Source organism: Malurus melanocephalus, unplaced genomic scaffold (genome assembly GCF_030028575.1).
Source record: "Malurus melanocephalus ecotype Western Australia unplaced genomic scaffold, MMel_1.1 scaffold_75, whole genome shotgun sequence".
NCBI lineage: Eukaryota > Metazoa > Chordata > Aves > Passeriformes > Maluridae > Malurus > Malurus melanocephalus.
This window is the reverse complement of record NW_026623307.1, coordinates 1,740,777-1,757,781: the sequence shown is the minus strand read 5'-3', so window position 1 is coordinate 1,757,781 and position 17,005 is coordinate 1,740,777. Positions and strand designations below refer to the sequence as shown.

The 17,005-nt window shown below is 39.0% G+C and overlaps 2 protein-coding genes across 2 annotated transcripts in view; both read right to left on the bottom strand.

The window, feature by feature from the left end:
* Positions 1-3,253: 3,253 nt before the first annotated feature.
* On the bottom strand, positions 3,254-9,448 carry LOC130574134 (cytochrome P450 2J6-like). The gene is made up of 9 exons (XM_057367154.1): positions 9,216-9,448; positions 8,420-8,582; positions 7,929-8,078; positions 7,491-7,651; positions 5,364-5,540; positions 5,068-5,209; positions 4,318-4,505; positions 3,948-4,089; positions 3,254-3,432 (listed from the first exon to the last, which is right to left on the bottom strand). The coding sequence occupies exons 1-9, from the start codon at positions 9,384-9,386 to the stop codon at positions 3,254-3,256; spliced, it is 1,473 nt and encodes a 490-aa protein (XP_057223137.1). The 5' UTR covers positions 9,387-9,448.
* Positions 9,449-11,575: 2,127 nt separating this feature from the next.
* The window catches only part of LOC130574135 (cytochrome P450 2J2-like), an 8,906-nt gene continuing 3,476 nt past the window's right edge, over positions 11,576-17,005 (bottom strand). Inside the window, exons 4-9 of the mRNA XM_057367155.1 lie at positions 16,728-16,888; positions 15,964-16,140; positions 15,130-15,271; positions 13,654-13,841; positions 13,115-13,256; positions 11,576-11,947 (exon numbers count right to left, since the gene is read on the bottom strand). Coding sequence (XP_057223138.1) covers positions 11,754-11,947; positions 13,115-13,256; positions 13,654-13,841; positions 15,130-15,271; positions 15,964-16,140; positions 16,728-16,888 — 1,004 coding nt within the window. The 3' untranslated portion in view covers positions 11,576-11,753. The remainder of the gene's footprint in view (positions 11,948-13,114; positions 13,257-13,653; positions 13,842-15,129; positions 15,272-15,963; positions 16,141-16,727; positions 16,889-17,005) is intronic.

Here is a 17,005-nt window from a genome sequence, read left to right as displayed (position 1 = left end):
AGTCTTCTCCTTCTCCTCATCCAGATTGTATTTATCCAATATGGATCACAGGATTTGTAGGAATGGTGTCTTAAAAGACCAAGGCAAAGATTTTCCAGGCAATGTAGATMCACGTAAATTCTCCATCTAGTTTTTCTGTGACAATTTTGAATGGTATGTGTTCMATATTGTGAATACAAATATTCCAGGAATGCTTTTAGAAAAGCAATAGCCATACATACAAATTAAGCCARCAAATGTAAGTGGATATTAAATCTTGGAGTTTTTAAATTGGTTTGTATATATTCCACACACACGTTATATCTAGTAATGGCAAGGCTGATAGAAGTTAAAAGCCCACATTTATCTTACAATACATACACAGCTATCTAATRTGTAATACAAAAAGCAAAATTTGTTACACTTTTGAATGTAATTGAAAACATAACTGGATTAATGTATGACCTCAGGTTTTTTTTTCTAACCTATTCACAATAGGTAACCTCACAGAGGGTTTTGTCTGCTTCTGCATCTAACCATTTCAATCTTGACATAAGGTGAATGCTCTATAGGATATTTTGAAAAGTCATCAGAAACTTTGCGGGATAAATAATGCATATTCATACAGAAAGTACTACTACTATGAAACACACATTAAAAAGAAACAAACAAAAAAAAACCAAAAAAAACCAACCAAAAAAACAAAACAAAACAAAACAAAACAAAAACAAACAACAAAAAACCAAACAGAAAAACCATGGGAAAATCTAGTAGGCATCTTGAGCTACAACCAGAACTTGGCTCCACCAAGAACTAGTCATGACATGTGTGTGGATTCTTGGTAACTTGAAAACAGAGTCTGTAGTAAAGRCTCGTTGCCAAGCCTCAACACTGCAGGAACCACAAACTCAGCACCATTGATGCTGCAATCAGACCATGAAAACCTCACGAGACAGATTCTGGGCACCACATAACTGTGACCATTGCATGTCTGTATTACAGATACAGATTGAAATGCCCATCCCCTGAGACCAAAGCACTTGTAAAAGAAACATGTTTTCACTAATCCTCTGAGAAAACTGCCAAGACTTGTGCACCAGCTCACTTCTTGAAAGCTCCCTGTCTTTGGGACAGAAACTATTTTGTGGCTCTGGAGCATGGAAGACAGCCCCGGGTCTGCCAGCCCACAATTTACAGACCTTCAGGCCAATTAGCCTCCAACCACAGCTCTTCATTACCATTAATGCATAACTCATTAATGTGTATTAACCATGGAAGGGATATTTGAGGCTTTCCACATAAGCTTTGTTTGTGTACACTAAAAAGCTGGTTTTTCAAGGCAGTCATTTCTAATTTATCTCTCTCCTTCAATAGGGAAAATAAAATTCCAATTAAAAAGCAATTTTGATAAGTTTTGCCTACTCTGTCTCCAGTGTAATCTCACAAAATCTGCTTCAAATTTATCAGAACTTTTAATTTGGAATCAATGTAGTACACTCCCTGTTCTTTTAGATATTAAAGGATTTTCCATCTAARTTATTTTTCATCAGGAAAAGTAATTTTTATCCAGCAGAAGTTAAGCCCCAGGGCTTTCATTCCTCCAGTGCTGTAGTCTCCCACCTTTCAACAGTGTTCAGCTGGAGTCAGCCTGGAATGTGGTTCCCTCACAYTGGAAAAGGAAGATGAATGCAGGTTGGTTTAGATCTGAGGTATGGGATTCATCTTACTTTATCTGATGAAAAATGTATTTATGAGATTTCCAATGCTCCATTTTCTTAATAATTACTAAATACCAGCAGCAGCATTTCYTCAGCACTATCTACTAGCTATTCTTTATGGTTAGCAGTTTTTAACTTGCTAAAAGCATGCAACAGCTGCCTCCCTTCCTGGATCCAGATGGATACAAACAAACCACCCTTTTACTAGTGTGGAGCTACTACCAGGGGCATGTTTGTCCAGCATGAGGGGRCTTCATATCAACCACCTGCCTGCCAGGACATGAATAGACCCATTCCATAAAGGAAATCCTGGAGGGAAAGAAACTGCCAGCCCAGGTTTCATCCTGCATGCACACCCCTGCCTGTTGGACTGGGGTGCTTTACAACACCAGGTAGGCGGAGATAGCTGAAACCAATACAGTGTGATAATGATGTCAGTCCTGGAGATGGCACTGTCAGCTAATCAGAGTATAAAAATAATCCTTCCTGTGCTAGCATGCAGTATTCAATTTGTATCTCATACAAGGAGAATGTRTCCCAATGCCATAAAAGAAAATCCCTTGTTAACTGTCAGTAAGCAAACCWGCAAAATGTTAAATGTCCTCTTTTGCCAAGTCCTTATGCATGTTGCTCATAAAAGGCTTCAAGGATTCTGCAGTAGTGCCAAATCTTCTTTTGGTCATGGTGTGCTAAGTGAAATCAGTTAACTGTGATAAAGAATCCATTTAATAAAATGAAAGAATAAATGAAGCTGAATAAATTATCAGAGGATCTGGAGCAATCACCACCAGCAGACTACCTGGCATGAAGAAGATGTTCTCATGTTGCTGGCAACCAGTGGGCACATAAAAAGAATAAATCATCAACACTTTGTGACTGCTCGCTGTTGTAACTTTTCTTCCAGTYCTTGCCCTTTGCCTGTGTTATGAAATATCTGCATAACTGCCTGATAAAGCCACTCTTCTGTTTTCATCTGAAGGGTTGAAATGCTGTGGGTGAAACCCTGAACTGTCTTCCCAAGTGTCARTGATAGAGTTGGATAAAACAAGGCTGTTCAACAGCAAACTATATCAGTCTAAGGGAATGTTATCTCAGACCATACTGTCTGCCTTYAGAAAGCTTCCCCTAAGAGCTTCTTTAATCTCCTGCACCCACTTTTATCCCAAGACAGACTTGAAGACCTATGAGCCTATCTTCCACAAATGCAACTGTGGYTTGTGAGAAAGAATCTTTATTCATGAGGCTTCCAATTTATAGACGACGCTTCAAGATCATTCTCTGTAAAACTTCTTTCCAGTTGGTAATAAGTAAGGCCCAATTCTAATTCTCCCCTTATTTATTGTTACCCATCAGGAGAAATTTACCAATATTTTCCAAAGAGGAAAAAAAAATGAACCCTTTATAATTATAATACTCAGGATGGAATTGTCTGTAAAGCATCTTTCAGGGTAATGATTAAAATGAAGAGTAAAGCAAAAATCTTAAGACATGCCAAAAGGAATTCACATACAGAAGCAGTTTTACAGAGTAACTCTTCCCTCTATTGCCGCTGTTTCCTAGCGAGGAATGGCACAGAGCTGGTAGGGAGAWGGTTTCATTGTGCCCCCAAAAACAAACTTGGTGTTGACTTCCTTCACTCCTTCTGGCAGGGTGAATGTGAATGCRTGGAGCAGGGTGGAAAAGACAATAAAGAGCTCCATCCTTGCCAACAGCTCTCCCATACACACACGGTGCCCTGTGAAGAGACAGAAAAGGGAATCAGCCAAAGGATTTCCCTCACACCTCCCTTTCTRATTTGCCTGGGGTTTTGTTTGCTCTGCAGATTTTGTCCTTTTCTCTTAACTTTGTCATTTAATGATTCATAACTGGAAGGCTGCTCGCATTTCCATAAAGAAGTTTTGATCTATATTTACAGCAGGCAGCAGGACATCATAGAAATTGTCACTAGGGTGGCATAGTTTACATTTACAATCTTCCTGGCACTATGCATTTTCCTGCTACTGCTCTGATAACTGGATCTCTTCTCAGAGAGGAATTGGATCTGTCTTCCAAGCAAGACTTTTCAATGTGTCATTCCTTCCCTTCCAATCTTTCCCACATACAACTGGATTTCTCTYCTCTTGGAGATCTTTAAACAGTGCAATGTTTGTGTACACCCAGTTGTAGGTACCTTCCCAGTCCTTTTGGGGAATGAATGGATCTGAAGTTGGTATCACAAAGCATAAATAAATCTCTGTTCAGTGCACATACCTATTCCAAATGGTAAGAATGCTTCTCTGTTTACAAAGTTGCCATCTTTATCCAGAAAGTGACCTGGGTTGAACTGATCAGGTGTCTCCCATTTTTCAGGATCACTCAGAACAGAGTCAATATTTGTTAAAATCATGGTGTTCTGAAAAAAAAGGAACAGTGTCTTCAATAAAAATTATCACCATAGAATCTTCTAAAATTTAGGACAAAGTACACCTTTCCTTCTGAAAAGCTGWCAGCTTAGAGACACTGCTAGAACCCACAAGATACAAGAGCTCATGTCCCCAGTCAGGAAAACGCTCAAAAACCTTTGTAAAATCATCTAATGGACCAAAGATCACATATATTCAAATATGCAGCATATTTGTACCTTTGGAACATGATATCCCAGCAGCTCCGTGTCCTTCACACTCATTCTGGGCAGCGCAATTAACACAATCTTACTGTACCGTTGGATCTCATGAATTACAGCATTTGTGTAGGGCAGCATTTTCCTGTCCTCATAGGAAAATATGTGGGAACAACCCACAACAGCATCCAGCTCCTTCTGGACTTTCTCTAAGGAGGAATATTCAGCTTTAAATATACAACAAACCATCTCTAAACTCTCATAATTATTTTCCTATTGCTTTTTATAATCAGAATGGCCAATATTTTTTTCTATCTATTTATGTGTAGATATTTGTGCTTTGAGCCTTTAAGCTTGATGGAACAATTACACATATTAGCAACCTCACACTGTGTTTAATTTRTTGCTGCTGCAAGAAGCCAGGAACAAATCAAAGAGCAGGAGTCATGGATTTSAAAAGATGACCCAAAGACTCCTTAGTGAAAGTCTAATCATAATTGTGGAGGGGCAATGGCACAATTTATCTCATCTGAGACTAAACTCCTCCATGTGATTAAATTGATCACACCCTGCATTCTGTGTAAATCTCTTAAAAACAAAACCTGGAATGGTTTTCCTGCATGTTAGGCAAGAGACAGCAAGAAAAAAATGCATGCAGTTCACCTGATTCATGCTATAATAATAGATTCATCTACTTTACTTTGAACTAGCACCACTACTGTTTGAACTTGTATCACTGCTAGAGGTGCAAACCTCTTTGGATGTGCTTACCTTGAATGTCTGGATAAATCACCATGTAGAACAATGCCCAAAGTAAAGTGGTAGCTGTCGTTTCTGTACCTGCTATGAAGAGGTCAACAATAGTCTGGATCAAGTTTACTTCATCATAAGTAGCATCAGCATCTCCTTTAGTCTGCAAATATGAATTGAAAACAAAGTTAAAGCACACAAAACAAGAAGTAAACTACATGGAAAAATCATATACTTCTAAATTTATATTAGACATCATAAAGGGATACTCCAAATCCCTTGTTAGTGAAGTGTGAGAGAAATTCAGAGATACTCACTTTATCTATCTCATCCAAATAGTAATCAACAAAACTTCGATTTTCAGTAAGTTTTCTTTTTCCTTTATGACTTTCAAGTTCCTTTGCTAACAGATCATTCACAAAATCTATGCTGGACTTAAGCTTTTTAAATGATGGTAGGAGATGACCAGCAAGCCAGGGAGACAATTCATATAGCTGTAAAAGAGACATTTTAGATATGTGGAATTMCATATAAATATGAGGCATTTAGCAAACCAAATTTGAATCCTAATACAGGCTTCTGGGTAGTGGAAAAAGCAAATGAAAGACWGATGATTCTTCAGCATCAGATTGGATGGATAGTGCCTATCCCATAATTCATTAAARCCTTTCTTAATCCTATTTTTCACTGGAGTAAAATTTCTCTTAATTTTATATTGTAAAATTACATGTATATATTATATATATTCTATGAAATTATATCAATATAAACGTGATATACAAAGAATAAATGAAATTTGTATCCCAATTCTTTGCTAGGCTGAACTTTGCTTGGCTGAACCAGGAATCTTCTATGAAACATGTCCCTGTTCTCACTGTATCCAACACACATATCATTTCTATTTCATCACTAAAAAAACAGATCCAGGCTGACTTCCTTGACACATCTGTTAACTGTTCACATGCTTTTCCCACCTTTTACAGGCTGCATCACGTCCTTCCAGTTACAGAACTACTCCAGCTTAAATTATCCATTAGGCCATAACTTCTGGGCTCACCTATTTAAGTGACAGCTGCATTACAAACATTTATCTTCCCATAAGTCTATTCAGATTCCTGGCTCTATTTCTTCTTTGCCCTACTGGATAATTTTCCTTAATACCACTTGTCCTCTTACCAGCAAAACATATTAGTGCAGCCCATCATTAAGAGATTGTATATCTTTGTGAGAGCACCATGTAGAGCAGGACAGAATGAAATGTTGAACTAGAATGTTTTTGTTGGCTGTGGACATGCTATTAAGATGGTTTAAAAACAGCTTACACAAATACCTACCTGAGAGCAGTTTAGAAATAGCTGAAACTGTGTCTATTATGATTAGAATGGAGCTTAGGAAGCATTCCACCAGCCTCTTGTGGGATCATTACWAATAAGCAATTTTATTTTAGCTTATCTATCAAAAGTATCAAATTAGTCCTCAGACTATCTAAGACCTTGCTTACAGCAGTTTCCAATTAGTTGGAAATTGTGGAAATCATCGAAAACACAGAACTGGATGAGTTGCAGCAAGTTCTGCAGAAGTAGCTGGCTTGTGCATGGGCAAATTGACTTTTGGACTCTACACAGTATTATACTAYGTAGTTCCCTTTCCTAAATAATAAATGATAAAACTGCCCCAGTGTGAGACCACCTGTTCTGCTGCTTTGGCAGCTGCAGACACAACTGCACAYAGGGTAACATGAGAGAAATTTTTCTCTCCAGTGGACCAGATAAGAACTTATGRGTTARTGTTTTGAATGGAGACATATCATCRAGCAGCTGAAGGAAAACAACTTCCAGTGTGCCACTGTATTCTTGTAAGGAAGTGCAGGTCTGGTACAGGTGCTGCTGACAGAAACTATGGGGAAAAGCTACCATTAAGGAATTTCATGCCATATTGCCTTTGCACAAAACAGTTGCTCTAATCCAATTTCTGCGAGGTTGGCTGGCAGTAGTGAAGGAAGCAGTAAAGACCCATTTACTCTGTACACTCTTTGACAGCCATATCTTGGTGACAGAAGACAGTTTGCCCAACAGAAATTGAGATGAGCCTGTTTCAGAGCTTTTCAGATAATTTTACCCATATTTTACCACTGAGTTTCAGTTTTCAAGCATTGGAGTTGCACAGATAGCACTTTTGCAGGAAAGTCCTTTGTACATCTACCAACCATGTAACAAATCTTTGTGTTTTCATCCCTGTGTCCCAGACAAGGAAATTTCTCTGCTATGACGAAGCAGAAGCAATTGAACCAAGTTTTGAACAAGGCATCTGGAAGCACTGTTCTGGTGTGCATTTCAGCAATTCCAGGYGCACTAGTATTTGCTTTTGTTACAGAAGTAACAAGCAAGTCCCCTTTTGCACTGTCTGTCTACAGAAAGCAAATAAATAAAACTGATTTTCCTCACATGAAAGGAGATGCCATTCAAAAATGCTGCTATAGTGTCAAAGGATTCCATCAAGTGGTGAAAATTCTYGTCATCTCTGGAGAAGCGACGTCCAAAAATCACAGAACAAATCACACTTGAGACAGTATGAACAATAGGTTTAGTGGGGTCCAGAGGTTTTCCTGTAAACACAAGGAACTGCATTCACCATTAACACTTACTGTACCTGCTTTTCCTACTGATAGGAGAGCTGATAAAACTTCATAAACATTTCTGATATTAGACCACTGGATGGCAAATTGTAATTTATTGGTAAAAGGCCTGAGTAAAAAAGTAACTTCAGACATCTGAAAAACAGCTCAACACATACACTTTTAATCCATTTTTCAAAAGCTATCAATACCCCATTCTCCAGCAAAGTCTCCCACTGCACAGACTGCCCTGCCCACCATCACATACCATTTGTTTTCTTTAAGTATTCCACCAAGAGAGCAACTTCCTCYTGCAGTCGATAGTCCTGGTCTTTTTTCCCTACTCCCATTTTCCTCATTGTTGCAAGTCCAAAACGCCTCTGTTGCTTCCAGACATGACCATTAGAGAACATAACACCTGGGATCATAAGGAACTAATGCTGTCAATATCTTATAAATTAATGAATTGATATAGCCAAGAAGCTTCTCCTTTATTTGAATGTTTTCAAATTTTTGACAGCAGTCTGGCAAAATTCCACTTTTCTTTCTTTTGTATTTTAGCCATTTATCTCCCTTATAGAAGCTCTTACATTATGCTGTCGTTAATGTTCTGAGAGAATATAGAACAAAAATGTTTAAAAAAACCCATGAAAATAATAAACTTATTTTCTGCTGTAAATTAAGGATTTTGAGGCTATAAATCAATTTTCAAAATTAGGGACAGAACACATTAAAAGAATTTCTGAGAATAATAATTACCATTTCCATGTGTCAGAAAGCGAAAGGTGCTGCCTAGGGGCCTTCCAGCAACATCTTCAGCATGGGCAGTCAGACCTTCCTTCACTGCCTGAAACCCTTGCAGGACAACTGCAGGAGTGTTTGAAAGCCACAAGGTGAAGATATTACCATGAATTTTTGCCATCTGTAGAACAAAGCAGAATCAGAATAACATGAGTGAGAACCAGTGCTTTTAAATCAAACAAGACAAACCAGATCTTCTCCCTGGACAGGTGCCCCTAAGGGTGACTGACTTTGAGAAGAGAGCATCACCTATGTTCTTGCATACAATATAGTTTGAGCCACTTTTCTATCTGAAGTTCCATTTACTAAAGATCAAGATGTTTCTAAAATGCCAGCCAATATTACCAAAGGCTGTGATGTTATTTATGGCATGTCTTAAAGTTCAAACTCATTTTAGATTAACTCTTCCATCCTCACCATTTGCAAGACAGSAGTAGCTCATGAGTTTGATATGAAATATTTACAGATTCCACTTTGTGTATCAAGTGTAGCAAAAGCAGTTGAGGAGGTGAGTAATGCAGGAATCACCCTCTCCTTTCTAGCTCAGCCTTGAATTCACCTGCTGTGCATGCAGAAATCACTAGAAGTAGGAAGGACAGTRGTTTCCCTGGCTGCTGAACCAGGAACTAGGAAAGTAGGAAAATAGGCTGGAAAGAGTGAGGTGTTGGCAATATAGAAGCTCTTACATTTACCTCCTATATAGAAGCTCTTATCAGCTTATGAGCCTATTAATTAACTGCCAGAAAATACTTACTTTTCTAAGGTGCTCATGATGAACTCTGAARTTCATCTGCAGCAGATTTCCAAAGATGGGATATGGAGTTGGTCCAGGAGGAAATYGTCTTCGCATCCATTGCAATTTCAGAAACTGTATCAACAGCAGAGACAGCACAAAAAATACCAGCACCTCACTCACTGTTAACATTTTACTTCTGATTTACACAGCTACTGTCTCTGAACAACTGCTGTGTAGACAGAGGACAGGTCCACTTTATCTTCCTTTGCTGGTACCTCCCTGAAAACAGAAAAAAACTGTTGAACCTCCTGCAACTCTCTGTCTKTCTCTATCACTTTTACTTCCCCATCCCAAAGAATTATGTTCTTTTTAATGACATCATTGCATTACATTGCAGTTACAAATCTGTCAATCATTGTCTCTTTGAGGGATACAAAATGTACATAAATCACACACCTCCTTGTGCCATGATGGCTGCTGTGACAAAAATCTCTGCCCACGGTCCTGCTTTCATAAAAAACCTCTTGCAAGAACAAGAAACAAAAATAATTTCCTGAGGGTTGGCTGCACACCCAAGGGGTTTCTGAAAAGGTCTGGTTCATCAGTAGCCATCACGTGCACCAGCCACGTGCTCTGCTCCTTTACTTGCCCCATATTATTTCTTGATTTTGATGTTCTCTTCTATCCCTTTAATACTTTTTCTTTCCTCACAGTTCATATTGCAAGGTGTTTGGGGGATGGCTCTACCTTTTAATTTTGTGCCCAGAGTACATAAAAGACTCCAATCAGTCATGGGGTAACAGGAGTTTGATGGRTACAATGATGTAACACCCAAGTGTCCTCACAGTCCCTGCTCAGCTACACAGGGAAGTGAGGCTGCATGGTTTCCTTGACCAAGCAGAAAGAAAATTCCTTCACCCCTCCACCTGCCTCTGGCTAATCCCTCTGGATTGCCTGCAGCAGAACAAAGATGACATATAGTTGCCTCTGAGAAGTTTCACAGGCGCTCTCATGCAACTGAGCAACTCCAGCTCTGCAAGGGGGGCATTTGGACATGGACAACTCAGCTTTGGTGTTTACACAGGTGCAGTATTAACTTAGACTCAGCTTATCTGAGCAGGATAGGAGCATGTGGMACTCTGGGAAGTCACCTAGAGGCCTTGCTGCTCATGTACCAAACTAAAGAGTTGGCACAGATAGAACTGAAAGTTGTGAGGTGTGAAGCACATTGGTTTACTCCAGAAACAGGCAGAGAGGTAGCATTTACCCATCGTGCTGGCCTGTGATTGAACTGAGAGCCAGAATCAACCTGAGAAATGGAATTATGTACTCCAGAGACTACTTGTGCCAGGGGTAGTTCCCTCACTGATGTTGCATTTTCTGCATCTCAAATTGCTCCCAACTCCAAGTTTAGTATTTTCCAAAGTGTCCCTGAGAGGAGACTCACAGCTCCAAGGCTTGCTTGCCCTGCTCACTTGTAGCCCCATCTGGCCTCTGCACAGTCCTGGCTGCTGCTCTGCCTCTCCCCTGGCTCTCCAGGCTCACTCTGACTTTTCCACACAGATTAGCCACATTCTGGTGATTGCACCTTGCAGCCTAGATGTGAATGGCTTGCATGTAGAAAGGCAGCTGCCAAACAGCTCTGCCACGTCTTTGGGAGAGATGTTAAAGGGGATACAAATTGCTTTTCTCCTCATGCAAGATGGTGCTTCGGACTTGGAAAGAGGGAAGGCTGATAAGGATTTGTATAAGGTTTGTATAAGGTTTTGTACAAGGTGTTGTAAGCTGCATTTGCCAATGAAGAGACAAGGCCCACCCAGTGTGCTGTACATAACTGTCATTACAAACCCTGCTGTGTGAGAGGACACCCTTCAAATGCCTCTTAAATGCATTGCAACAGCATATGATGAAAAAAAGCAAAAATAAAAACATTTCCAGGCCATCCCACTGGTCTGTATCCACTTCCACCATTGTGTTTCACCAGCAGTGGGGCTCCCCYCTCTCTGCAATTCTCCAGCAGGCAATAGGAGGGGTTTGTCTTTGATRTCAGACCAAGTCATGAGCCTCACTCAAAAGAATGGTTGAACTGCTGTCTCTCTGCTCCTTCCAGTTTCAAGCAATCATCTGCCCATGGCTTTTGGATAAATARACAAAGCTGCAGAGGGGMAGCTCTGTGTTCCCATGAAAYCATACCTGGGGGCTCYAGCAATGGCCAGAATGCTGGAAACAGCATTCTCCTCCACTACTCTGGGTGTGGGAAAACTCCTCAGCATCTGGCTTTAATGTTCCTACTCCCTCCAGTAAGATTCTGTAGAGTTTCTAGTAAGACTAGGCAGTGCAACAATTGTCTAGGCTTATTTTATTTGTAACACAGCAGGAAAAAAAAGTACAGACACTTTCCACACACAGGAAAACCAGAGCATTGTTCAGGRCTGGCTTCTTATACATATAACACAACAAGGATAGATTCACACAGAATTAGAGCTAAAAATGAGAACCATAAAGTTGCACAAATACCAGCATGCTACCAAACCTGTGGCCATGCTTCTTAAATCTCTAACACTGAGTAACCCAGCGTGGAATTGCACAGAGCTTGTATGGATGGGGTTTCATGGTGCTCCCAAAGATAAAGTCGGTGTTGATTTTCTTAACTCCTTCTGGTACAGTGAACTTGAATTTCTGCAACAGGCTGCAGAAGATGATGAAAAACTCCATCTTGGCCATMGTCTCTCCTGGACAAATACGGTGGCCTGCAGAGGGTGAAGGGAAAGGAGTCAGTCCCCACCAAGGTCTGCACCCAGCACCTGTTTCCCAGCTTTTCACAGGAGCATTGCTCATCAAGGAACAAAGAGCTTTGTTGAATTTGACAATTTCCTCTCAGATTGAACTGGATGCATGATTGAGATGTCTGCAAYACATCTTTGTAGAACCTGCCCAGATTATAGAAAAAGATCCCAGAGATACTTCCCAGAAGTTTCATTCTTTCTTCCTAATCTATAGGACTCCACAATTAAGTCTCTYGATTCCAAATGAAAACAACAAGAAAGCATCTTTAGGTTCCCTCACAGTTTCCACTAGTACATAGATGCTGACTTATCTTCCCTAATAACAGTGAAAAAMCAGGATACAGAGGACATTCTACACCTGATGAAACATTTTCTTACATAATGGTTTCAGTGAAAACAACTTGTTAAAGAAAAATCTCCTCCTAATTTATCAATTAACTGTCCAAGATAGAATTCCCAGAGGCAGACAGCTACAAATTCTGAAATGCAGTGGTCAGGTCATTCAATTTGGAAGTGAGAAACCAATTCCTCTTCTGCCCAATTTAGACCAGAAACCTGAGCCTGACATTTACACATCTCAGCAGATGGCTCTGACAACCCTCCTGGCATGATCTCCAAGAAYTTTTGTTTGTTTATGCTTCTATAAACTCACACACTAGTGTAAGAGTGACTCCAGAAGCTCCACAGGAAAGACACAGTCTTCTGGAATGTATTTGATTCAGTTTCTGGATCTTCCATTTATTTTTCTTTACTGATGAATATTGAATTATCTGTACAAAATAAAACAGCTCCAGCAGAGCAGCCTGCCACAGAACAGCCACTGTAATAGCGTAACTGGACATACGCAGAGGACGACCAAGGGCAACAATGTAAAGGACTGAAGTCCCCAAGTGATTGGGAATTCTGGGACCTTATTCCTTTTACCTTCTCKGCATTTCCCCAAAAATCTAAGATTAACTGTTTACACAACTCCGAAACAACTTATTTTTGCAGTGAAATGTTTTTCTGGGCTGGGAAAACCATGTCCTACTGCAATCTGTRGTTACACTCCCCTTTGGCCTTCTCCACAATGAAAATAACACAGCTTCATCTAACCCACACACCTGGGGGTTTAGTTCTCAGTGCACYCACCTGCTGAGAAGGCTAAGAAGGCCTCTCGGGTCACAAAATTTCCATCCTTGTCCAAGAAATGACCAGGGTTGAACTGGTGAGGGGTCTCCCAGTAGGCAGGGTCAAAAAGAGTGGAGTCTATATTTGCCATAATTAGAGTGCCCTGAAAGGAAGATGCAGTTGGCACAGTTCTGTTTCTCACACATCAAAAAGAAAAGGACACAAACAGGTTAATTCTACATGCAGAAAGGCAGCAGAAATGGAAGATCACATAATTAGGGRGGAAAAATAATACCAAGTGTTCTGGGTTTTTTTCCTCAAAAAATTAGTAAACAAAGAAACCTCAGTATTTTGGGTTCAGGKATTTCCCTGCTGTATTCATTCACACCTTTTTCCAGTCTGTTAGCAAATGCCACAAAATGTGTGGTTTGCATTCCTTTAGCACCTTATCCTAAATCTGTTGAAATGATGTTCCTGCCCTGAACTGGAAGGAAAAGGGGTTAATGGTAAACCTTTACTCAAGGCCAAAGATCACATTGGAATAGAAGGGGTATCTGTACCTTTGGAATATGATACCCCAAAATAGTGGTATCTTTCACAGCTTCTCTAGGAATTGTGATTAAAATAATGCTGCTGAAGCGGAGGATCTCATGAATCACAGCATATGTGTAGGGCAGCTTCTTCCGATCCTCGTAGCAGATGACATGAGAAGGACTCAAAACAGTGTCCAGCTCTTTCTGGACTTTTTCTAAAAATAAAAAAAAAAAATCCATTATAGATATAAGAATACTGCATGAAACAGAGCTTTCATTTTCCTTTTTGGAGTATAGTAGTAAWAGAAAAAACTACAATAAACTACAATAGACTACAATATATAAATAATTTGTATTTACCATATCTAAAAGTGCAAATACATTTATACAATTAACTAGTTACACCCTGTTTCCAGTTGATAGATTCTATGTTCAGACTCTTTCCACAAGCCAAACAGATTTATCACTATAGTTAAAGGAAGGACAGAAAACTGTAAATAAAACAAGACTTTCATATTAAGAGATCGATTAAGTTAAGCTGTTATTTTTACTCCAGATAAATACAGACTCGCAGCACACTAACGAGGGTGTTGCAAGCAAGCCATCATATCAATGGTGATTTAATGGTGAGAATTGAAACAGGATCATATTACTAAACCATCACCAAGTGTTAATCTCTTTGGGCTGCTATCTAAGCTTCAGTAACTAATACAGTTTACACAGTCTTAGACAATTTCAGGTCAGATTTCATGCTTAATACTTAGGCTAATAAGCTAAAAGGAGTTTTTTCTTTATAATTTATCAGAATCTGAAATGTATGTACATGCACAGGGCTCTGTTCTTCCAGCATTCTAGCACCAAACRCATGGAAAGAATTTCTAACCCTCAACCTGAGAGTCAAGAACATATACTTGGCTTGGTAATTCATCACGTCTGAAAACTCTCTACCAAAACACCCAAAACATTTTGAAGCTAGCATGCAATTCTGCTCTTGTCCAGAATTTCTGAGTAATTTTTTTTGTCTTCCCATTACTGTCTTCCTTCTCTGCTTAACATTACCATATATTAGAATAAATRTATCTGTTATACAAAATACAACTGATGTCTCAGTTAATGAACTCAAATAATATAACCTTATTGCACTTTCTGGATACCAGAAAATTGTCACTTTTCCTAATCTAAATACTTATTTCACCTCCTGTGTTTTCAGCCTGACTGTATCTTCTRTTATATGCTTACAGTACTGAAATAATCTGGCAAAAATCAACAAGATCCAATATAGTATCAGAAGCTGAATATTACTGAAATTATTTTAAAATTTCTGTCTTAAAAGTTTTTACAACACTGGCTGATTAAAAGCGAAGCTCAAAGTTATCTTGAATAAAAGAAGGCTTGATCTTAAAAAAAAAACCCATGATCTTACCCCCCCCAAAAAAGGGAAAAAATAGTATAACAGAAAATTATTCTACTTGAACTACACCCATGAYTGTGTCTACAACTCACCTTGGATGTCAGGATAAACCAACATATAGAGCAGAGCCCAGCGCAGAGTGGTGGCTGTGGTCTCTGAGCCACCCAGGAAAAGGTCAAAAACAGCCTGCACCATGTTGTCTTCATCAAATGTAGAATTGGGGACATTTTTAGTCTACAGGTGTCAATGAGAAAGGTAAAATGGGATACAGCTGTGTAATGGCACTGACACAGACACTGAGCAGTGTATCTAAAGGAACAATATTTTTAAAGGACAGGGAAAATTGTTAAATTACAAGTGCTGTTGATGTGTCAGGTRTCCTGTTATGCTGCTTTCTAGAGTKRCATRTTGCCTTCTGTTAACTTCCACAGCAGAAAAATATATTTCAAGATAGTTTTATTCCACCCTTGCCACTCTTAGCACATTTACTTATTTCCACAATCTATCTCTCTAATACATAACGTTATCCTTTTAAAGATTTATGCTTTTTCAAGAGCAGAGACTGCCAGCRTTTTAAGATTGTCATGATAATCATACTAAGGACAAAAATAATAAAAGCAGATACTAATAAGGCAAAAAGAATCAGAATTCGACAGCCACCTTAATACCTGCACCTTTTCAAGGTCCTCCCTACTGCCCAGACCTCACTAAGGACTCCACAATATGTCAACAAACCAATATAAATAAAGTGTACTTCTAAAACAAGTTATTGAACTAACTATCCAAAGCTTATATTTTGCATTTGATAGAAGAATTTTTAAGCTGTACTTGTAGAGCTCTGCAATAATGTGGACAGGCAACTGTGGGGAAGGGGCAGGGACCCTGTTATAATTGGATCTGTGTCATTTACAGCATCAATTACTCACTTTCTCTATCTGATCCAGGTAAAAGTCAATGAAATCTTCTGGTTCACCTGTTCTGCCTTTTTCCCTGTGACTTTTGATTTCCTGCCTTACGAATGAACGAACAAAATCACGGGAAAGTAATGTTTTTTGTAGAGATCCTGGGAGGTGCTCTGCAGCCCATTGGAAAACTTCACATATCTGGGGAGCAAGATTTCAGCACAGAGGCAGTAAGTGACACTGTAGAGAAGTCTTGAGATAAAGACATAGCAYGGACATTTTTGGTGCTAAATTGCTGAATTAATTTCTCTGGGAAAAAAAATCTGTAGCATCAAAAAGAAATGTTGGGTACATGGACACATATTAACCTCAAATTAAAGACAACACAGTTTCCTATACTTACTCCATAATTCCATTTGTATTTGCCCTGTTAATTCACTAAAAAAATAGTCTGCTTTTACAGATAGATGAAACATGCACTGATAAATTTAACACTAATAAACACTGACATCTATTACTTTCATACATAGAAAAAAAAAAAAATTCTCTTTCATTCTCACAATAAGTATCACCTTCTCACCTTAAAAATACAGTTAAGTATTACTGAAAAGTCCAGTATCCCAAGCATATTGCCTTTGCTAAGACATGCAGGTCCTGTTCATATTCACAGTCAGATTTTTTATCAGTATTCAATAATGGAATAARTATATTTACTGATATTATTATATTGCAATAAATAATCTCTCARTAATCAAATAAGATGTACATTAAATGAGTAATATTCTCACATAATAAAAGTGGCTGTTCCCAAAAGCCACTATCCAATTGTAGGCTTCCATCAGCTGGCGGAAGTTTTTATCCTCTAGGGAGAAACGATGTCCAAAAACCACAGCACAAATCACATTGGAGACAGCATGGACAATGGGAAAGGAAGGGTCAACAGCTTCTCCTGCAAAGAAAAATATTCACCTCCAAAGCAATTCCTTCACCTCATTTTCTCTTTGGAAAGCAAGATTACAATGATAGTTTATAACAGATGTTCTCTATGGCATTAAGACTGTCACTC